The sequence below is a fragment of the Halictus rubicundus genome, chromosome 2 (assembly GCF_050948215.1).
Source record: "Halictus rubicundus isolate RS-2024b chromosome 2, iyHalRubi1_principal, whole genome shotgun sequence".
NCBI lineage: Eukaryota > Metazoa > Arthropoda > Insecta > Hymenoptera > Halictidae > Halictus > Halictus rubicundus.
This window is the reverse complement of record NC_135150.1, coordinates 23833817-23848414: the sequence shown is the minus strand read 5'-3', so window position 1 is coordinate 23848414 and position 14598 is coordinate 23833817. Positions and strand designations below refer to the sequence as shown.

The window sequence follows — 14598 nt, the reverse complement described above, 5'->3', positions numbered from 1 at the left end:
ACCCTTCCATTTATGGGGGTGAAGAGAAAGACGGTTTGTTGTTTCTGCACGTGAATAATTATTGGACTGTGGATTTTATTACTGCGATACGAAATATCAGTTAGAACACTAAACAATATAAACATTAGAAGATACGAAATAAAATTGTTATATTATTTTCAACCTATTCAGCCTATCAACCCCATGCTGTAATAATAATCTTTCAGACAGGATATATCAGATTTTAAATAAAATTGTCGACAAGTCCAATTTCATTTAAAAGCGTACACTTGCCTAATTTTTGCAACACATGCCTCCGATTACGTTCGTTTTAATCCAATTTCACCCACCACATCGTTGCACAGCTCATTCCACATTATTCAGTATGAAAAACACCGTAAAAAGATTATTCGTTTGCTTTTCATCTAACAACAATGGCAAAATGGGGCAAACTTTCCGCCCGATCGAACGCAACGCTATGGAAAGAGATTATTTTACCTTGCAAGCGTTAATTATATCCATTATTAAATTTAATAATCTCCGAAATATTGCAAAATATTCCCGGGCACGAACAAAATGCTACATTCGGAGATCGTAATTTCCTGCGTTGTTAATTATTTTAATAAAGTATATTCGTTGCTCTGATAATGGTAGCCACGGTTCTAAGGGATGAAGTATTCATTTCAAAAGATAATTGAAGGGAGAACGGAGAAGCCGGCGACGCGATACACAAGTAACTGAAACTCGTAACGAAGGCATGTCAGAACCAAACGATAATAATGATAATAATAGTAGAAACGTTGCAAGCTTCTCTTTTCACGGTTGCGAGAAATCCGAAGCGTATTGTAAGTAATAACTGTAAATGTTAACAATGTTAACTTCTCCGCAGACAATGCCTGGATGCACCCTGGTCCTTATCAATTTATGTTCACTATCAACGTCTAAATGAAAATAATTGCCAAGAGCTAAAAAACTAAAAAGCTAGAAAAATTATTTAATTATAAAATGATTTGTCCAAACCGCAGTTTCAACCCCTATAGCCAACAACCCGTTTCTCAAGGCACTATAGCATTAGAAATTTAGATCAGCACCCCCTTTAGACAAACTCCCCCCGTTATAAAAATTTCCAAGTACTGCGTTTAATTTTCGTATTTTAAAGAGTTAGACTAAAAGGGATTGAAATAAACAAAAATAGAAATTTCAACGTCTGCCAGATTTTCTCGGCAACCGCGTAGTGCGATTATAGTTGGCAGACTAAAAGAAGACGGTTCTGTGTCGTTTTTTGTTGCAGAAGCTGACGGATTTGGAGACCACGGCTGCCAGGAGAGCAAACATCTTCATCTGGATGTGTTTGGTCCTGATGTCTGTCCAATTCAGCGGATTGGCTAGGTTAACGTGGTGGGAATATTCGTGGGACATCATGGAGCCGGTCACTTACTTCGTAACTTATGGCACCACGATGGCTTGGTTCTGCTACTTCGTTTTAACTAAACAGGTCTGAGATGTCTAAAGACAAGGAAAATCTGAAAAAATAATTCCCTATTGAATTCCCTGTTTTCATTGTATAATCAAATGGTATAAGTCGAATGTTAGAAGCGTTAATGTTAAATATGAAAAATTCGTCGACGTCAACGACCCCGGTCGAGGGAAGTGATTTCATAATAACAAATTAATATTAATCCTCAGGAATACATGCTGCCGGACGTGCTGAACAGACGACACCTGATCGCTTTGCACAAGAAGGCCAGGGAAGCCGGTCTGGACATCACCCTGTACAACAGTCTAAAGGACAGAGAGTACGAGTTGCAGACGACCTTGAAGATCATCCGAGGACCTCTGTACGAGCACCAGGCGCGTCTGGAGCAGATGAGAGGGAGATCGAGCTCGAGCTCGAGCTCGAGCAGTTCCAGATCGCCGAGTTCGTCGCCTAGTCCTAGTCCTAGTCCTAGTCCCGAAAGGAGTCTTCCTAAGAAGGGTATCTTCCCGCAAAAAGATACCGACAAGAAAACAGTGATCAACGCGGCACGATTCAACCCTGACTGGCTGAGAGGAACGAGGGATTGATCGCTGAAGAGCATCGGCAACTCGCTAGAACTCTGAACGAACAGAGAAAAATCCGTTTCTTTGTTTCCCGACGAGGAGTACGCACTCAGGGTGTTCACCGATCGACACATTATAGTTGGAAGGATCAACATGGATCGACCGCTTTCCGTTTGCACTTCGATAAATCCAGCAGTATCGTCGGCGGAGTCTTCCAAGTCGTACGACGACGCTCCTAAAGAATCAACGACTACGTGTATAATATGTATCTGCCCAATGCTCAATGTTGTTGACTGCTGTGCGTTTGGAAGACGTCGGATCAATGATGTGTACATACCGCAGTTTTCTACACGCTGTCATTTACTACGGTGATAGGGAACCGAGAGAATGGCTACGGTCTCAGGAGACATTGGGGGAACGACGTTCCTCGGCGAACTGGCGACGAACGGTGTGGTTAATCAGACATCGAATTATCTCTGTTGACGTTACAAATGTTGCCTACCCGTGCACAATAGTTGAAATTTATAGTCTACGACGGTTAAGCGTTAGGGGGACCCGCGTCTCTTGCCGTGGAACCGCTGGTTCCTCCTTCTGGAATCTCGGATGCGATGTTACTCGTCCTTGTAATGTTATCATTTAATCAGACGACGCTGATCAACATTAGCTTGATCACAGACGACATTTTCAGTTGATTCGTTTACGTTTCTGACGCCGAATACCAATTCGAAAACCATTTTATCTCATCACGTTCTTGTGGAATTTCATCTTCAGGGCAAGTTTAAATCTAAGAATTTTTTTCGGACGTAACCGTGAAAGATGCAGGGATGATTTTTACCTAAATTGATTCTGCAGACTTCCCCGAACACAATGGTGTACTTATCTGTAGCATTATAAACATTAAAACTTATTCAAACAATATCTGAAGAGAACGAGAGTCGTCGACAACGTCATGCTGTCTTTAAAAATTATTTTCCCGCGTGCAAATGGTGATAATGTTGTAAAGATACACTGCTGTATTTGGGAAAGTCTGCAGAATCGATCTAAGTAAGAATCATTCGTATATCTTTTCCGGTTAGAGCAGAAAAAATTCTTAAATTTAAGAATTCATTAGAACCAGTGTAATATTTATGTGAATAAAAAATATTTCTTATATAATTTGACTGATTTCCTTCAGAAATTCCAATTGGAGGAATATTCACGGTTCCATCTGGAAAAGAAACGCTCGTCTCCGATTTTCCCGGGCGGAAATTCTTCAGAACGGCTCGATGAAGAGGCGATAGGAAATTCCATTTCTGATGGACCACCCTGTAGATATACATACGTTTATGTGGTTCGTGCGGTTGTATTTGTGATAAGTTAACGTCTTTTAATTGTAATGTAACGATAATTGCCTCTCTCTCTCACACACACACACACGAATCTCTCACGGGCACTCGACGCGTTTTACCGTTTAAACAGGCGATCGTATGTGATTTCGTTGGTTTTACAACAGTCGACTGCTTCGCTCCTCGCGTGTACGTATTTTAATCTTGCTATGCGAACCGACGATTCGCACTGTACATATACCGTTTTCTTTCTACCAGACCAACGAGTATGTCTTTTTATTTTCGACAGAATACGCGGAGGTACTTAACGTTCGTTTTCAATACGCTCGCGTTTGTTAGTTATCGCTTCAGGGAGTACAGTGATCATTGCTCGTTGAAAGGTTCTGTTGTACTTATCGATTTTCGAACGCGCACACCAACGCGACAGGCTACTTTTTAAAATAATTTGTCCAAACGGCGGCCATGTCTGTTCAGCGCTGTTCCTCGCCGCCATTGGAATATACATATAAATCTATTTAACTATATCGTTCCGGCACGCTGCCGGAGGTTTTTACAATGTGACTATTAACGCTTAATTATCGCTGATAGAGAACGTTTAAGTATTTATTAAAACGATACTCGCTCCACTAACACACAACTATTTGTCCCTGTCGGCGGCACGCGATTTTAAACGGATCCCGCGATTCACCCTCGTGCACCCAGTAAACGAGTTTCGATCTTTAAACACGATTAACGTTTAAGAATTAACACTACCAGTACTACTTAACTGCAGTCTAGAGTACCGTTCACGAAAGTATTTTAGGGATTAGACGACTTCTAGCCTGTTTAAGAAACTTTCTCCCGCTTCCGGAAATGAAGACATCCCTTATCCGTCCGCTCGAATAGCTGCGCCACTGTATTCGATCACCTCGACAGTGAGACTAACGTTTCGCTTCCGAAAACACTGTAGAATTGCTTTATTGTTAACGCACTTCTCGGTGATTTTCTGTGTCCCACTGATCCTTTACAATCACCAACTAAATCGAAATGATTGTTCTTAGACTGCAAACTTTGCGAAAATTTCAAGTTTCTGAATTTGAACGGAGTCATAAATAAGTTATAATTTACAAATTGTTTATCTAATACATGTTAACAGGACAACGACAAAATGCATCATTGTCGGACTGCGAATTTAATGAACTTGCGTAATTTAAAATAGTGAAGAGATTAATTTGAAAATCTTTTACTGAAATCATTAAAGGAAGAAATAAACTTGAGTATGTCCACTGTTCAGACAATTTTCATTTCGCATAAAAATCAGCAGTCTAATCATTACAACTCGTTCCTAAAAACAGAAATTCTTTGTTATACAATTTAATATTTTATTTACGAACCCAATACAATTATTATACAATTTATTCGACAGATCTGTGAAATTTACATAATGATCTGTAGTCTACCGTCACTTTGTTACTCGTTTGGATAAGAATAAAGACGTTTTAATTTGTATAAAAAATATTGTCACGATGTTCCGTCGTTTAATAGTGTACCAAACAGTTGTAAACGCATTCGAGTCGACGACTCGATAGGTAAACGCCAGTTTTACAATTGTATCGATAGCGCGTTAGGATCGCTAAAAAAAAAATAGACGACTCTCTAGATTTTACGAGACTAAAGCACAATTTCAGAGCACTTCTTCTCGAGCACAGGAATTGAATGCATGCCGCTTGATATTACGTTCGGGTAATTCTAATTCTCTCTTTTTCCGACAATCGCTTTTCTCCGAGCTCCGTCTCTGCGACCGAAGCAATCTAGTGCCAACGTTCATGTCGCAAAAATAAAAGCACGGTCCCCGAAATTCTTGCGAATCGGTTCGAAGGAGAAGAAGAACCAACGTGCCACGTGTCTCGACGACGAATATTATAAAATCGTTACTGAACAGTACAAAACGAGGAATCATACTTTTCGCTTCTGATTTGACACCGGCAAGAACTTCGTTTCTCAATATTGGTCGTTGAACCAAGATAATTAAGGATCCACGGTCTTACCAAGAAATCGATTTATTGTTTGCTTTTGATAAGCTTATTTTAATAATGGTTTGCTTAAGACGTTACCCACCGGTGGTTGGTTCATAGTTTCTAGAACCGTATGATTTATAGTTAAAGATTTCTTAATGAATGTTACAATAGTAATGATATTTTCAATCTTGAAACCGGAAGAAACCCTCGGTAATAAAATCGAGTAATTTCTGTTGGAATTATTATTTATAAGAAGGTTTTTAATAGACCTCCGGTAGGTACAGTGTTAAGAAAGATGGCGCCGAGTGGCAGAGTACTGTGCGTGCCGCACAAGAAGTCCCGTGAAAGGAATGCGGGGCTGATTGGTCAGAGTGGAAAGGGCACGCCTCTAGCTGCTCTGTTGGCTAAAACGGTTGCACATACTATAGCGTGTGACGTCAAAGCCTAAGCGTTGGCCTACTAGAGCGTCAACAGTGGGGATAAGCGGAACGAGCGAATGCCCCCTTTGCCCTTGTGCCGTCTTGCGAGACTTCTTGTGAGGCACGAACAGTATATTACTTGTCAGTAATCTGCGGATTTGACACGATTATGACAAAAATGAGTGCACGAAAATAAAAACAGTGGAGATATTATTTAAAAACATTTTAGAACATTGATGTATTATATTCTCAATTTATTAAACTTATGTTTTGAAAAGAAGATCTTCTATTTCTTGCAACGACTAACAATTTAAAGTTTGAACAAAGATCCGCAATTTACTAAAGTAGGTGTCTCAATGGTTGATATTAAATGACAGGAATTAGTCATAATGCTTGCGATCGTTTGTTGAATTATTTCGGAAAGATTTACGAGCAAACGGTTGGGAGCACAAATCGTTGAATTGTTCTTGCTGTTCAGTAAATATTTTATTAGCTTTCTCGCGGAACTGCATATGCACCTGGTGCATCGAAAAAGGCTCGAGCATATGTCGACGGTATCGCTTCCCAGAAACGAACTTCTCGTCCTCGCAAACAGCTGTTCTTTCCGACGATATTTTTTATGATCTTTAAACAAAAAGATTTCGTATACACAAGTTTTTGTACATATACAAAGGATATATATATATACATTATATATCGTATACACAAGTGTATGGTTATTTTGTAAATGTTCTTGTTGCGCCATTTCCTCGGAGCTTACCAGAAAATAAAACGGAACGCCTAAACTCCTCGACGAACAACGGACGACAAATTTCGAAATAAATTCTGTTCTTGGTTGTGAAAAAACTCTTTTCCGAAGATTCGCTCGCGTTTCGTCGAACGAGCCTGATCGTTGATCGTAGATCGTCGATCGAACGAACGAATCTTCGCTTCGCTTCTACTTCGATTATGAATTACGCTCGCCGATTCAACGTGAAATGATTGTACATGTTTAACAAAAAAAAAAAGCCGTTGAAAAAGAAACTATGCATGTCCTCGATGATTTCGTTTCACGTAGAGTTCAAATCGTTGATTTATCAAAGCAAGGACGAAGCACGAGCCCGATTACGATCGCTTATTAATTACTAATTCTTAGCAGGATCGTCAGAAAAGTAAGGGACCAAATTACAGTGGCGGTACTGTACCTATATAAATTTTACTTATGTTTAAATCACAATGAATATTAAAAAAGAGATGTTACATTTCGTTCATTAAAATTAGTTAATATATCTGTTACATATCTCTTTTTTAATATTCATTATGCTTTAAAAATAAGTATAGTTAATATAGGCACAGTAATTGGTACCCCCACAGTAATTAGGTCCCTTACCCTAAGTTCGTTTGATATTTGCTGTTCTCGTGGATCTTGTACTCTTCAATTGATTTAATCGATCTCGTACTCTTGATCGTTTATTACAAACGTAAAAATTGGAGGTAGAACTGAAGATTGGTGTCTGACACATTAGCAAATTATGTTTACAAGCGATTTTGATCGAGATTTTGCTCTGTTATGATCCAAGTTAAGTTGCCCTTGGGTTTTGAAAAAGAACGATTTGAAGTGTAATTGAAGTGGCATTCGGTTCGAATCTCAGTCGCGTGAATCGCGTAAGTACTTGTCACATGTACATATTATTCCCAACGAATGCATAAATGTTTATACAACCTTGAGTTGTGCTGTGATTTACGTCCATGTATCTAGTTATACATATAAAAACCGTTGGAAATAAAGTAAAACGTATGAAACGCTTGACTTGTCGTTCGTTTGATGCCCACACATCAATTCACACCGCTTGTTAAACGTTTTATGTAAAACGTTATGTAACACAACACATTATTTTTAAAATATTTTGTCTTACTTTGATTTTATCTAGAGTGAACCTGTATCGTCATTCCTATTATAATTTCAAGCAGATTTGATAGAGCTTATAAATAATCTGTCAAATTCAAGGAGAAATTAATTATTAAAGAAGAAAGCTGCATGATCATTTGGAGTACATATACAGGATACACGATTCTCACTAATATGCCCAGATTCATGAGTTATATATTCCTTTCAATTCAAACGTGGTTTAGTTCGTGCCTTCCACCGCTGAATAGCTATAGAATTTCTGTGTCCGCTGGCAGACTCTTTTCTAAAAAACCATACGGCAATCCGATGATAGGGGCCGATACGTGGGATCATTAGGGGCATCTGGAGGTCGAGTCAGAGAGGATATGACAGTGCTCACGCCCGTGAATTCGGCTTTCTCACTTTTGCGACATCGCCTTTTTAGCATGGAACAGAACCTAGGCAGCTTTTAGCATGGAACAGAACCTGGGCACCGACGAGAGATTTTCATCTCTCGTCGGTGTTACCGGGACATTCAAATGTTTTTATTTTCGTATTTTCAAGCATCGCCGCAAGATGGCGTTCGAAAAATATTGTCTGCCAATGTGAGGTGCAATAACGTCCGCAGTATTATCAGCACACGCGGAGGAGAATGTGTACAGAAAATTGAAGTTTTGATTGTTTCATTTAACCAATTAACAGTGTAAATAAATCATATTTCTGAATGGAGAGTCGATGGAAATAAACGGGAGATGTGTATTCGTATCGAGGAATAAAAATTTCAGTGTAAACCGCTGTGGTAGCAAACGAACAAGTGTTTAGTTGATGTGTAGGCGGCGGACGAGTAAACTTGACTGTGATTGTTGCAAGATTTGAAATAATAATGGAGTGCATAGTCGCGAACGTGGATCACATGCGCTTCGACATCGAAGTTGCTCTCGACGAACAGTATGGGGCACTTCCTTTACCATTTACTGGAATGGACAGTACGTAATTGTCATAAAGCGAGGTCTCTCCCTTTAGGTTATACAACGGGAAACAAACGGAACGAATGTAACAGGAGCACGCTAAACTTGTCTAATTTCCATGTATCGTCGAATAAAATTCAATAAATTTCACTTTGTCACGTTCCGAACTGTAAACAATATCCTCGATCTTTTTAATTTCACGCCTACGGTGCTCGGTTGTCGTTCCTTCGATTTATCTAATTGTTATCTTACTATTATTTATAGAATCCACCGCTGCGGTATGTCAGTTTTATCCGAGAGGCACCTGCATAAAAGGAGCTTCTTGCCCGTTTAGGCACGTCCGAGGAGACCGCACGATCGTTTGTAAACATTGGTTAAGAGGACTCTGTAAAAAGGGCGATCAGTGTGAATTTTTACACGAGTATGACATGACGAAAATGCCAGAATGTTACTTCTATTCTAGGTTTAGTAAGTGTATTATGCCATTCATTATTATTTTCAAAGGTACCGACAATCTTCCAACAGCCGTGTCTTCAAGAGATACCAAATGCTTTCCTTTCTCTGACGTTGTTAAGTTTTCCCGGTATAGGTGTGTTTAAATCAATTATGAATTGTTAGATGCCTGTCACAATAAGGAATGCCCATTCTTGCACATCGACCCAGAAACTAAAGTCAGAGATTGTCCCTGGTACGATCGTGGATTCTGTAGGCACGGTCCACTATGTAGACACAGACATGTGAGACGAGTCCTTTGTATGGCTTACTTAGCTGGCTTTTGTCCCGATGGACCAAACTGTAAATTCATGCAGTAAGTTCATCATTGTTCGGTTCAGCTTGTCATCTAGCTCCATCGGCATAAAACTCATGCATTGCTTTCTGATACTTTTAGTCCGAGATTCGAATTGCCAGCTGTGCAAGACATGCAGCCAAAAGAAGGGAAGAAAGTAATGATTACATGCCACTTCTGCGGGGAAGGTGGCCACAAAGCTATTTACTGTAACAAAATGCCACCGGACGTAAGAGAAGCTCAAGTAAGACAAGAAATAGAAGGCAATTCTCATGCGACACATCATATGAACATGCACAACGGACCACCTCCGCGAGGACCACAAAAACCTTTGGAAGAGGTCACCTGTTACAAATGTGGAACGAAAGGTCACTACGCCAACAAATGTCCGAAAGGCCATTTGGCATTCTTAAGTCACGCGGGAGGCAGCGGAGGTGGCAATCAAAATCAAAATTACCGCAGATGACTTCACTTATTTTATTTGTACAACGTTGATATTGTGATTCTATTTTATTTCAGTAAGATCACTTACCTGTAAAAATTTCTATATCGCATAGTAAAGTAAGTTTAATACAACCAAACTGAGATCGTTTATTAGTACATATATTCCAGCACCCGAGTATAAAATCAAATAAATAAAGGATCGAACAAAAATTACTTAACATACTGGGGATCATTGCACTGAAGCTAGAACACCACACGGGGATTACTATAACAAATTTAAGTATTTATTTAGAGAATTAAACATGTTCCTAAATATGTACTTTGTAAATGTATTTAAAGGGTGTCCGCTAAGTTATTAAATATACTATTTTTTACCATTGCGTCGGTCTCCGACAGAGGATGTTATAAAGACATATTTTTTTACGGCTAATTCAATTTTCGACGTGACGGTAAACATGGGAAGACGTACTTCGCCATTTGTATATGTATTGGCATTGTAAGACTATCAAAGTTTAAAATCTTGTTTCTGCAATTATCGTTAGAAATACGAAATTGCTGCGTTAATGAGCGTGCATCAAATATTTAAAACGTAATTACTGTTCTCTCATTGTAAACGTGTACGTGCTATTCGTTTATCTTTTAGAGTACCCCGATGTACCTATATCCTCGAAACGGCGTGTTCACTTATCAGAAAAATAGTACGAAGTTGCTAAAAAAAAGAATTAAAATCTGAATCACATTTTGTATGCAAAAAAGCAAGTACTGTTTCATTTTCAACCGAAAGAAAAGATGTTCTATGTTCGCAAGCTGTTCCTTATCGTGGTTCGTCGTATTTGATAACTTCGACGTAATTCGCAGGGAAGAGCCCGAAGATTCCACCGGGTCCGAGACCCTGCCACCATCCTTCATCGATGGTCTCTATGTGCGTGATAATATCACCGGGATCGAAAGTGATCTCCGTGCCATCGACTGCTTGATAGTCGTACAAGGCCCTCGCTATCATTCCTTCGTTGTTGATATCAAAATACATGTACTGGTTGTCTATTTGACTGTACAACTCGTTCTCTTCGGTGACCGCCTCTTTTGTCGCCGATGGCTGTTCGACTTCTTCTTGCGGCTCGCTCGTTTCGGACGCTACAGGCTGCGTTTCCGTTTCCCTTTCCGTTTCCGGTATGCTCGCAGCAGAATCCGCCGCGGCTGTTTCCTCCGTGTCGTGTGTTTTGTTCACTTCAGTCTTTATTTCTTCCTGTGCATTAGTGTGAGGTGTCTCCTTCTGCTGACTCTCTTCCAGCGCCTTCTTAGCCGCTTCCACGTGACTACTCTTTTGTACATATTGCTGTTGCACCGAGGTAGACTTCATTTGACCGGCGGCCGAGTTCTGCTCGAACACAGCTCGCGCGTTTATCGTTCTTTGAGCAATTAATTCTTGTGTCTCTTTACTCCTTTGCAGCCGCAGCTCTTCGCTTCGCGATTTATGCTGGTCGTCGACCTCGCTGTTATAGTACTGACTCGGCGCTACCCGATTGCACTTGTTGTACGCTTCCTCCGCCCGTTGTTCTGCCAACTTTTGCCGCGCTATTGAGTTCTCTTTCGCAGTGACCTGCGACAACATTGAAATCGCGTTAGGAAAGCTTTCGATGTCGAACATCGAATGAACATCAAAACGAGTCGGAGTCTCGAATATTCTCGGAACCCATCCCGAATAAAATTCATTTTCGGGTTCTCACACACTTCTACAACGCTAGGTCTGGGTTAGGTAGATTAACATATCCAAAAATCATCGAAATCGGAGGGTAGGTACTGATGTTCTCCAGGTTCACCCAACGCTTACCTGCTGTTCTCTAAGCATTGCTTCCTTCTCCTCCCTCTTCCTAACTTCCTCTTCGAGCCGCAATCGTTCTTTCTCAGACTTGATACGTTCCTGCTCCAGTCTCTTCTTTTCCTCCAATTCTTCTTTCTGCCAGAATTGATCACGCTCGATCGCGTTAATCTCTTGCTCGGGGATCACTCTGTAAAATGCATCGTTCTCTTAATGATAAATGACTCGTGACTTTGTGAAGACAATGCGAGCCGCACCTTCGATATGTGGTACCAACTGGCCCCGCATTCCCTTCGTTCTCCCCTCTGGGCTCATTAAATTTATACGCGGATGCAGTTGCTCTGGCCAGTTTCTCCATAATAGAGTCTACTTCCACATCGTCCTCAGAACGAGCTGTAATTGTTATATGAGCACCTTTTAGTAATTTTTCTACGTCTCTAATATGATTTGCACATGTCCCCTTTCTCACTATGGGAGCGCCTTCCCCTTGCTGAAACAAATACAATCGTAAGTCAAAAATACAAGTTTAAATATATATCATGAACTAGAACTCTTGCTATGTAGGTATGGAAAACCAGATATGAATACTCATGATCCTATCCGAATTTGATATAACGTGAACTGAACTTGAATCTAAATACCCGAGTATCCAGATTTCTAATTAACGCTTTATGTCCTACTGTAAACATATACAGTTCAGTACTATCGGATCCTTACCCAATTGATCAACAGACATTTTGGCAGGCTTGTCTTAGTGTCTATCACTCGACAAAAGGCATACATGATATGACTACTGTCTAAACGGTCAATCATCTCCTCCAATCCACCACTCCCAGTTCCGACAACCTTTAAATTGTTAGTTTGTCCTTCATATCCAAATACAGCCCTGTTTAAGATTTGCATTAACATTACATTTAAGAAACAAAAGCAGAAGAAAACAAAATGCAACCATAATGGTACAAAGCAAATCATGAATTGTTTCTAAAGTTCATAGCAAAAGCCAATATCGATCGAAACAAATTTAAAAACGTAACGTTCCGATTGATTGAAAAAGGAGCATCCATTCTTTATTCCGGATAAATTGCACGATAACTCGTTGCGTACACGGAAACCTAGAAAACATGAGCTTTATGACAGTAGGTGATAATTGTGCGCCCAGCGCTATTTATAGAAGAGCTATGCGGTAAAAAGTGTAGCGTCTAAATATAGAGATGCTATTTACTTCGGGGATTTAATTGAACAAACGCGTTCGTTGCGTGACGTTAGTGCATAGCCGGGAACGAGAATATATGAGTGAAGGATGATAGATGCAAGCCTACCAGTCAGTAGACGATTTATCGTCGACTACGCTGTGCCAGGCGGCCGCCAAGGCGTCTTTATTTTTCGTTAAATTAATTGACATGTTTCCCGATTAATACATAGGAGACCGAGTGCAACGGCGAATCCGGCGAATCCGATCAGGTTGCTACTGGCGAATTAATGTCACAAACGTATCTTCTTGTTTCGCCTTTCTGATTAAATGTCAACGCCCTTCTGTTACCAACCGCGAAGCGGCGATCTTCCTGTACAAGCGACGAGTCTCAACCATTCCGTAAATAATTAAACAAACTTCTGTTTTACTGTTACAAATCTGTACAAGATCGATCGCACACGAAAATAGCTTTTAACAAAAGTTTATTGAAAAGCCAACCTTGATGGCACGGTAAACGCTCCTTATCGTCTAAGCGAGATGGTCTCTGTAACGTCGCGTTTTTACCCCCACCAATTCGTTGCTTAGATAAGAATAAAGTTCAAGATTGGATAAAGTTGATTCCTTGTCACCGGTTTCGAGGCAGCACCGCCGCAATAACAAGTCGCTGACCAATGAGAGTTAAGATCGAATATTATCCACTCCTCTCTACTGTATTTCGAACAAGTAAACGATAAGGGAGATTTCCTGCGTTCTCTTTCCTGCGTGCAAAGAACGATTGGTGGCGTTGCAAGAACCGGTGGACGCATCCAATCAACAGGAGCAACATTAACGAATGAATGTTTAATACGAAAGAAATGTTTTATAGAGCATAGAATTATTAAATTGCGTTTTCACCGCATATTACCGTTGTTCATAATTTTGTCCGTAATCGTACAGCGTTTTATTATGTACATGAATGACATAATTTTCAAGTCGAAGTTATACAGAACAGTCGAGAGGCGTCTTAACATTAGCATTCATTGGTAGACAAACTTATTCGGCAACGTGCGCAGTGACATTTACAAACAAATTGTCATTACAGTGACTTTTTGCCGGTAGTTAATATCGTAATCTTTAAATACGATTCCTATTCGCATTATGTTGTTTAAATAATACGATCGGAAGGTATCCCATAGATATTGAACGCTTTCATTGAACAAGAATGGTGAGTTTACTTTTGCCGTTTTGGCGGGTTAACCTTTGTTTTCTTAATAGATTAAGTAACCTCGAAATATTTTTGCAGTTGTTCTACTCATTTTTTAAATCCCTCGTCGGCAAGGACGTCGTTGTAGAATTAAAAAATGATCTCAGGTAATTTAGAAAATAATAAACGTCCCATGTGTTACCTCCACAAGTAATCTTCATGAAACTGATTTAGATGTTTGTGTTTTAGCATTTGTGGCACTTTACACTCCGTTGATCAGTACCTGAACATAAAACTAACAGACATAAGCGTGACCGATCCGGACAAATATCCTCACATGGTTTGTAACTCCTGCAATTGTTAAAACGCAATTAAAAAATCTGTCGCAACACAAAATATTTTGTTTCAGTTGTCAGTAAAAAATTGTTTCATCCGTGGATCAGTGGTACGTTACGTACAATTACCAGGAGACGAAGTGGATACCCAGTTACTACAGGATGCTGCTCGCAAAGAGGCAGCAGTTCAAGCTAGATAGCTCATGGAGTCCTTAGGTTTAAAGAAATCATTGATTTATTTAT

General features: G+C 39.9%; 4 protein-coding genes and 1 long non-coding RNA gene across 5 annotated transcripts in view; 3 read left to right on the top strand and 2 right to left on the bottom strand.

Annotated features, from left to right (window-relative positions):
* Window positions 1-4638, top strand: part of Mcu (mitochondrial calcium uniporter) — a 117953-nt gene extending 113315 nt beyond the window's left edge. The window contains exons 6-7 of the mRNA XM_076806153.1: window positions 1271-1474; window positions 1666-4638. Coding sequence (XP_076662268.1) covers window positions 1271-1474; window positions 1666-2043 — 582 coding nt within the window. The 3' untranslated portion in view covers window positions 2044-4638. The remainder of the gene's footprint in view (window positions 1-1270; window positions 1475-1665) is intronic.
* On the bottom strand, window positions 2378-7598 carry LOC143365730 (uncharacterized). Its single transcript, XR_013084585.1, has 2 exons — window positions 5778-7598; window positions 2378-5729 (listed from the first exon to the last, which is right to left on the bottom strand). It is a non-coding gene; the product is annotated as an uncharacterized LOC143365730 (long non-coding RNA).
* A 634-nt stretch (window positions 7599-8232) lies between these two features.
* Window positions 8233-9963, top strand: Clp (cleavage and polyadenylation specificity factor subunit 4). Its single transcript, XM_076806101.1, has 4 exons — window positions 8233-8613; window positions 8860-9063; window positions 9214-9403; window positions 9485-9963. Exons 1-4 carry the CDS (start codon window positions 8511-8513, stop codon window positions 9846-9848), a joined length of 861 nt encoding a protein of 286 aa, XP_076662216.1. The 5' UTR covers window positions 8233-8510; the 3' UTR covers window positions 9849-9963.
* Window positions 9964-10088: 125 nt separating this feature from the next.
* Abp1 (Actin binding protein 1) lies at window positions 10089-13306 on the bottom strand. The gene is made up of 5 exons (XM_076806100.1): window positions 12965-13306; window positions 12363-12531; window positions 11903-12135; window positions 11658-11835; window positions 10089-11426 (listed from the first exon to the last, which is right to left on the bottom strand). The coding sequence occupies exons 1-5, from the start codon at window positions 13045-13047 to the stop codon at window positions 10641-10643; spliced, it is 1449 nt and encodes a 482-aa protein (XP_076662215.1). The 5' UTR covers window positions 13048-13306; the 3' UTR covers window positions 10089-10640.
* A 425-nt stretch (window positions 13307-13731) lies between these two features.
* Window positions 13732-14570, top strand: LOC143365696 (U6 snRNA-associated Sm-like protein LSm2). The gene is made up of 4 exons (XM_076806103.1): window positions 13732-14041; window positions 14120-14187; window positions 14270-14360; window positions 14430-14570. The coding sequence occupies exons 1-4, from the start codon at window positions 14039-14041 to the stop codon at window positions 14553-14555; spliced, it is 288 nt and encodes a 95-aa protein (XP_076662218.1). The 5' UTR covers window positions 13732-14038; the 3' UTR covers window positions 14556-14570.
* The last annotated feature ends 28 nt before the right edge of the window (window positions 14571-14598 follow it).